The sequence below is a fragment of the Echeneis naucrates genome, chromosome 2 (genome assembly GCF_900963305.1).
Source record: "Echeneis naucrates chromosome 2, fEcheNa1.1, whole genome shotgun sequence".
Lineage (NCBI taxonomy): Eukaryota > Metazoa > Chordata > Actinopteri > Carangiformes > Echeneidae > Echeneis > Echeneis naucrates.
Window position 1 is genome coordinate 17,202,374 of NC_042512.1, and position 8,268 is coordinate 17,210,641.

An 8,268-nucleotide genomic window follows, 5' to 3' on the forward strand; every position below is an offset into this window, starting at 1 on the left:
CTTTTAAAATAACACGCTGAAGTCAAGTACACATCATCTTTGATAACAAAAAGACTTTTGTTTTGCTCATGAAGCTGGGCCGTCTGTACCTTCCCATTGAGGACTCTTATCTCTCAGTGTGCTGGGCAGTTTGAGAACAGATGTGAATGCCAACAGCAGCAGTCGATATCCATGCTTCCTTGTCGCTGCACAATACTCACAGTGGATGCTATTACTCTTTCTACAGGCTGGACTGGGATTAGTTTATGTTTAAAGAACAGTAATTTAGTTGTATGACTACAGAAGTCAATCAACAAAAACTGAAATTTGGTTTTTGTTTTCAGTCATATAACAGGAACAGATTTATCTGCTTGGGGAGGCATGGACCAAAAAATTAGCGCTATTGGGCTTCTCTTCCGCCATTGTCTGCGCTTATCAGGAGTTGTACTTTTATTTACAATATTCAAATTACAACTACAACAGTTTTTTACAAATCTCTTATAAATATATCATATGAATTCATCAAGGGCCAAAGATCAGCGACTTGATTGCTGAGATTTTATGGGCTTCGGGGCTTTATCTGGCGGCCTTGGCTGCAAAATATTTTTGGCATTTGGTCAAAGGCACTTCAGCAGGGAGGCGATTCGTCTGCGTCACCATCCTACCAGTGAGACTGATATACACGTATCACTCCAGAGCAGACCATAACACTGATTATTTTGACTCACATCCTCCATCCTACAATGTGACCAGTGATCCTCTATTACATTTATGCTTTTTGGGAAAGTGCAAAAGAAGCCACATCAGACGTGCAAACAATGGAAGGCCTCAGTGGGAATTCCTCACTAGTCTTCACATTCGATGTTCTATTACCAGATAATGGCCTGAATTTAATTAGAAGAAACTACAAACGGCTGTCTGTCGATGCAAACAGCCCACGCTTTCTAACCCACTCAAGGCCTCATAAGACCATCATTCATTCCAAATGAAGATGCACTCGATGTGGGCTGTTCGTTGAGTGTCACATTAAATGGATTCTTTCAACAGAAGCTCAAGAGACTTGGACCAGAAAATGTGTCTTTGCTCAAAAATGCTTTGAAGAGCTTAACAATAACAACTGCTTGTGTAAACCATCACGTTGTCTGTCTTGTCATACTCCTGCAGGTCTTGGTTATGCAAGTCAGGTGATAATCCTGCATGGCTGCGTGTACTACATCGTCATCCTCGCCTGGGCACTCTTCTACCTGGCCTACAGCTTCCAAGCAGAGCTGCCCTGGTCACACTGCAACAACTCGTGGAACACGGGTCAGTAAAGCATCTGTTAATGCCATCTGAGGGTGCACTGCGAGACCTTAACGGCTAACTGGAGTCTGTTGCGGGTGTCTGTAGAGGCGTGTGTGTTGTTCGAGCACCGGAACCAGACAGCCAATCTGAGCAGCCTGCCTGAGAACGCCTCGTCCTCTGTCATGGAGTTTTGGGAGTGAGTGGCTTTGTTTCTCACACAGTCCAAAACACCCACCACCTGATATGAGGTATTAACTGTTGTGTGTCTGTGTGCATGGCAGACGAGAGGTGCTCCACCTCTCCAACAATTTGGACGAGCTGGGTCCAATCAACTGGAAGCTGGCTCTCTGTCTGGCCGTCGTGTGGATCGTTTGTTACTTCTGTGTCTGGAAAGGAGTCAAGTCCACTGGAAAGGTGAACACAAAAAACACGCAAAATGACCACAAAGCGTGATGTCTTCACCATTTGATTTGTTTTGGGTTGGTTTGTGGGTGTTTTGTTTTTTGTTTTTTTTTTTTTTGGTGACATTAGCCGAAGTATCAAACATTTTGAAACAAGCACATCAATTCCAACATCAAAGGTCCAGAAGTTATGTAAGAATCTGAAGCACCAGCATTTCAGTGGGAATCAGTGAAACAACAACTGCCAATAACTCATTCTGGACACTTTCAGGGATACCACCTTGACAAAATGTTTACTCTCAGCTTTTTTTTTATAAGCTAGGCCATATCCTGTACAATTCACAAGCACAAGGCTGATCTTGTTTTTTTGAGGGGTGGCAGGGTTAGACAGAACATAAATCTTCCTTTACACGGTCAGTAAATGAAATAAGGGCCTGGGCACTGTAATAATTTTGTTGTCTCACCACAGCCATCTGTCAACAGGTTTAATATGCCAACTTTCCAGGGTTCCTTCTTTTAGTATTTCATCCCTGTTCGAGGGCATCACACACTCTTCCTTCCTGTTTTGTCTCTCTTTGCTGTCTTGACCACATCCCAGCATACTGTGTGTATATTCTAGGTGGTGTACCTGACAGCCACCTTCCCATATGTCATGCTGTTTGTCCTGCTGGTGCGTGGTGCTACCCTGCCTGGAGCCACCCAGGGCATTATCTACTACCTCAAACCCAACCACACTCGCCTGGCAGACCCCCAGGTACAAGCACACATGCACACCACAGGTGTGGCACCATAGAAATGGCTGTTCTTAAAGGTGATATAGTGGCTCCTGTAATTAATAGAGAGCTTAAAGCTTTTTCCTTTTTTTTCCAAACTATTTATCATAAACGTAAACAAATCTGGGAAATAAAACGAGGCCAGTCCTGATAAGGTCGATAATAAATGGTCCATGAGATACACATTGTCCTCTCCTTAGAGATTATATGTCATCAGTTTCATTCCCTTGTGCAAACATCTCCACAATAGTGGAATAGTGGAATTCTTAAGGAATTAGTGTTTGCTCTTGTTGAAAAAGATTGTCTTTTAAATCAAATACAGATATTTTGAGTTTAGGCAAGATGCTAAGTTGAAGCACTGCTGTGCTGATACGGGCTGTAGAGATGTTGATGTAGCTTCTCTGACTTCAGAAACTGTTTTTAGTCTGCCTGCAGACTTTTTATTTTGTTTACATGCATGGCACCAAACACACCTAGAGAATTACCGCTTTGATAGCGTATCAGCATCATCATAGCATCCTGTAATTTTTGCGCCTTGTCTGTCTTTCTTTCTGAAGGTATGGATGGATGCAGGAACCCAGATATTTTTCTCTTATGGAATTTGCTTAGGAAGTCTCACAGCCCTGGGCAGTTACAACAAATACAACAACAACTGCTATAAGTGAGAGACTTTGTCATACAACACTTTAGCACAACCACACACCAGGAGCCTCCTTTAGCTCCACTTCAGACAAACTGAATTCTCCTGAAATGTAAGATGTGAACTCCTGCTGGTCAGATGGCTTCCAGAAGGAATGGCTGGAATGGACAGAGAAAACACACTGATACAGCCACACCTTAAAGAAAAGCCCCCATTGCCATGTTTCCCACACTCTTACCCCCCCCATCCACACACACACACACACACACACACACACACACACACACACAGAACACTTGGCTTGTATTTACAGTAACAGGGCACAGCTCCACAATACAAGGCCAGAGACCAGGATCAAGACCTCATTGGTTGTCCACCTTTACCTTCACCTTGAGAATACTTTATTTGTTTTCCTTCATCACTTTGATTATTTCTCCTTATTCCCCGTGTTTTTCTTCCAGCTGTGCCCTGCCATAACGCTTGAGTAATTTCCATGTGTGTCTGTGTTCTTCCAGGGACTCTTTCCTGCTTTGCCTCCTGAACAGCAGCACCAGTTTCCTGGCAGGTTTCGCTATCTTCTCAGTGTTGGGCTTCATGGCTGAGGAGCAGGGTGTGGACATTTCCACCGTGGCCCAGTCAGGTGAGGACGGGTTTGCAGGGAAAGCAAAAGATTTATCATTATTTTTTCACATTGACCTTTGCTCTATTAAAATCTTTCACATGTAATTTGCAGATATGTATAATTTGAGGAATCAAATTTCACTGCGTGCATGCGTGATATTGTTCAATATTTATTTCATCTAATGCCCTGAACAAACCAAAATCAGCAATATTTATTTTACTGATGCTTGTGTAGCCAACTGTGCCAAAGAACTCCATCACTGGCCAAAACTATGAATCTATATTAATCCACAAATGAAAGCAGCCCTGAACAAATGCACCATTTATTCCTTTTGACCAATATTTTCCAAAAACTGCAGTGCTCAGCTGTATGAAACAACCTGGTGTTGATATTAGATCTAATTGAATACATTTAACTTGTTTTAAATGATTAACTGTGGCTCCCCAGTAGAAAACCTGAAGGTCTTCAGAGATGGACAAAAGCGTTGTGGTTTTGTTCTGAATGCCTCATTATTTGACACACTACTATAACTACTATAAGTTATGTCTTTTATTCTTATATAACGTGATAAGAATTCAAAATAGGATTTGACTGGATGAGCAGAATCAGAATCCCTAAATTTAATCCAGTGCCCAGCTGTTTGTGTTTGAATTGTTCCTCATATTTAGTCTGCGGTGGTATGTCCTCTCAGGGCCCGGCCTTGCCTTCATCGCCTATCCCAGAGCTGTCGCCATGATGCCTCTGCCTCAACTCTGGGCTGTCTGCTTCTTCCTCATGATCATCATGCTCGGACTGGACACACAGGTAGACACACACACACCAAGTTTGAGGAATCACTGATGGAAATGGCGTGACCCTGCCTCCTCTCTGTCATCCAGTTTGTGAGTCTGGAGGCCCTGATGACGTCGGTGAGCGACCTGTACCCTCAGCTGATCAGACGAGGTCACCGACGAGAGCTGCTGCTGCTGTTCGTATGCACCGTCTGCTTCCTGATCGGACTGGTCATGGTGACGCCGGTAGGTCCAACCTATGATGGATGAATTCTATATCTTTGGGTCAAAATGACTTGAAATAATACAAATTTCTTCCCTTTGTGTGCATCTTTGCCTCTATGGCGAGGCAGGGAGGTCTGTATGTTTTTCAGGTCTATGACCACTTCTCCTGCAGTGGAGCCAGCCTGCTGCTCCTCTCTATCTTCCAGTCTGTGGCCATCGGCTGGATCTACGGTATGAAGCTCAGCTCCTCACGTCTGCTTAAATTTCCTGTCTCTGTCTCTTTTACTTATTTTCTTCCTGTCCTCTTCTTATTTCAAACCAGCCCATTTTTCTCCTTGTCTTAATCTAATTCTTAATGTCCACTCTGTTGGAGCTCATTCGTCAGATGAAAGGACTTCACATTATGCCAAAATAGAAATCATACAAATAAATGTTGACTGCTGTAAATTGTAAAAATATGAAAACTGCTTTTCATACACTTTTTGAAATCACAAAAAAAGTAATTCCTAAAATCTGATAAACACACCAAGAGGCTTCCCGTCTACTTTCGCCTCCTGCATTCCACTTGGAGTCAGTAGACAGTATATTAACATGGCTGCAGCTACCCACTGTTGTAAGGAGACTGGCTCCTAGCCAGGCCCCTGTCTGTCTCCTCTGGGTCCTAAATCAGCCCCTAGGACCCGTCGCCTCTCAGTCTCAGTCTGGCGGCCCCAGGAAGCTCCTATCCCAGCCAGACCTGAGGCTCTAAAGCATTTATAAAAACTCTGTCTGTCTAAGTGTGAGATGGGTGGAATGTAAAGTGCTCACATCAGGACAGCTCAGATTAGTGCTACTGGGTTTGTACTATTAACTTTGTATTTGGCAAATTTTGCTGCTGTCCCAGCGGTAGATGAGTGCAGGAGGAGAGAGAAGTGGGCTGGGGAAGACGGGACAGGACTCAACTCAACAACCCCATTTTTTTTTTTTTTACAACACTACTACTCTGGTTACTGATAACTAGTAAAGTGACTGATTGTTACAGCTGAAACACAGGAGACAAAGAAAATACTCAGTAATCTTTTGGGGTTTTCATGGCCTGTGCAATGTGCTTTCACTTCAGAACTCCCATAACTGTCACCATCATTTACCGTTGTACGACTCCCACTGCTGTTGGTAATCCTGATCCGCCTGTTGCATAGTAAACAAGTTTTCTTAATCAAGACATTTTTCAAGTGTTTTCCTCTTTTCTGTAAATGTCAGCCAAAAAAAAAAATGAACTGGAGTTTACTACTGCCACCAAAAACAACAAGCCAGCCGTGAGCCAAATGACGTCAAACCAAACCACAAGCACTCATGCTGCTCTTCTTTGGCCACAGGAGCCGAGCGCTTCAGTGCCAACATCAGGGATATGACCGGCTACATTCCCCTGCCTGTCTTCAAGCTGTGCTGGAAATACTTGACCCCAGCTGTTTGCACTGTGAGTGACCCGCTCTCGCACTGTTTTGTTTCAGTAGCTGTGAAATGTGACCCACATAAATGCAAGTTTGGGGTGTTCTTCTCGTCTGTCCATCAGTCCAACTCCAGTGACAGCTGTCCATCAACATGTTGTACTGTGTGCAGCAGTTTGTAAATTCAGTGAAACATAAAAAGCATTCATACTATTCATTAGAGTGTAATTCCGTGTGAAGATACAAAGCATGTAATGTAGTTTAGTCATTGAAGGCCAGTTGGCTAACAAAGTTTTCTGACTTCTTTAGGCCACCTTTGTGTTCTCCTTGGTGCGTTGGTCTCCATTGAGTCTGGGGAAAGGCCTGGTTGCTCCATTGTGGGCCACCATGCTGGGCTGGTTTCTTACCTTTTCATCTGTCTCCCTGCTACCCATCTGGGCCATTTATGCCGTAGCCACCACTCCAGGAACGCTGCAACAGGTTAGTCCAACTCCCTTCAACACCCCTCTCATGTTATTGAGAGAGGAAAACTAAAATCTAGACATTAAGGATGATGTGTTTAAAATCCTCGGCTGACTTTGATCTTTCGACCCTGCAGCGCTTCCAACATCTATGCAGCCCTGCCAAAAACTTCTCAAAGGCCATTTACCAATCCAACTCAAACAACTCAGCGCCCTCCTACACCCCTGCACTGGCTCTCACCGAGAAGTCCAAGGAGCAAATTACTGACATCAACCAGGATCACATGGCCTGCTAAAAGCCAGGGATGAAATCAGGGTGGAGGTCGGTCATGGCAGGTGATGTTGCTGGGCCTGGCTCTTTGGTAATGTTTGTTATAAAAAAACCACAAAGCACCACAACCTTCAGTTGTGGCCTTTTTTTACATGAAGCTCAGACTATCCGTTCATTATTTTAGTTCAGACAATTCATTCATGAAGACGAGACATACAAGGTGTAATGGACATGCCACTGTCTCTGCCTGGTGGGATGTTGGTTTGGTGATACTCCACCACCATGCAGCCAGTGTAAGCTCTTACCTCTTACTACAGAGCTATTTTTAAAACGCACATTCAGTTATCTCCAGATTTCTTTTAATTTGTCAGTTTTAATCACTGTATTTGTGGACCATTTCATCACAGCCCCTTTACAGAACGATCTTTACGTAGCCTTCGACTGGACTCTTCGTGAGAGATCTCGTGTTAGCTTGTGATGTTCAGCTTGATTCTGCCTTGAATATTATAGCCAAATCGTTGAGTTGGAATATCAGTAATGCTAATATAGCGCCTTACACCCAGAAGAACTGCAAACGAGAGAGATGAATCAGAACAGTTTTTACTGCAAATATATCAACAGCTTAAACTGGTCATGGTCAACCCTCATACTGTTTTCATCAAACATATGTACTGTATCTAACTTTTAAAAAAGAAGAACATCTGTGTACCTATTCAATTTCTCTCAAACGTTTCTCATAGAGACTCTGCAAAGGCAGTTTTTGTCTCTGTACTGTACCAAAATGATCACCTATCAAGTTGTTAAACATGCAGTTCAGTAGCCAAATCAGCACATATTCAATATGATTACATAATGTAATAAAAGTGCTGCAGCTACCGATCCTCCAAACGTCTTATATGTATCGCTTACAGTAACATCACTTCAGACTTTTTTAACGTCGGGCAAGAAAATGTTTTGTATACTTGCGTGTATACTCACATTATCACTCTGTCTCCAGTGTCTTAAGGAGGAAATCATCACTGTCAAAATGTACTCTTGTACTCTGGGAAAACTTAGAGAGGAGAATAACTTTTGTATGATCTCTGTTATGTTTCATGTTAAATGAGTTAAAGTAAACTGCTGTTGTTCAGACTTAAATCATATTTTTATTGATTGGGTTTTTTCCTTCATCTTTTGAAATGCTCCACTGAGATTAATTTAACAACAAGCAAAGTGTTAAAGCCATCTGGTGTCTTTTGAAAGACTTGAAGGTACGTTGGCTTGTTCCAACTGTGTTATCGTCTGGTTTTACAGGGGTATACTTTTGTGTCTTTATTTTGTTTTTATGTGTATCATTATTTTCTTTTCTAAATCAGAATACATGTATTTATATATACATATATAGATATATATATATAAATATAGCTTGACATTGG

General features: G+C 42.6%; 1 protein-coding gene across 1 annotated transcript in view; it reads left to right on the plus strand.

Annotated features, from left to right (window-relative positions):
• LOC115050604 (sodium- and chloride-dependent GABA transporter 2-like) overlaps positions 1-8,268 on the plus strand; it is a 53,584-nt gene extending 45,316 nt beyond the window's left edge. Inside the window, exons 7-18 of the mRNA XM_029513515.1 lie at positions 1,144-1,284; positions 1,369-1,459; positions 1,545-1,677; positions 2,284-2,418; positions 2,995-3,098; positions 3,593-3,717; positions 4,391-4,503; positions 4,578-4,715; positions 4,823-4,925; positions 6,050-6,150; positions 6,431-6,601; positions 6,720-8,268. Coding sequence (XP_029369375.1) covers positions 1,144-1,284; positions 1,369-1,459; positions 1,545-1,677; positions 2,284-2,418; positions 2,995-3,098; positions 3,593-3,717; positions 4,391-4,503; positions 4,578-4,715; positions 4,823-4,925; positions 6,050-6,150; positions 6,431-6,601; positions 6,720-6,878 — 1,514 coding nt within the window. The 3' untranslated portion in view covers positions 6,879-8,268. The remainder of the gene's footprint in view (positions 1-1,143; positions 1,285-1,368; positions 1,460-1,544; positions 1,678-2,283; positions 2,419-2,994; positions 3,099-3,592; positions 3,718-4,390; positions 4,504-4,577; positions 4,716-4,822; positions 4,926-6,049; positions 6,151-6,430; positions 6,602-6,719) is intronic.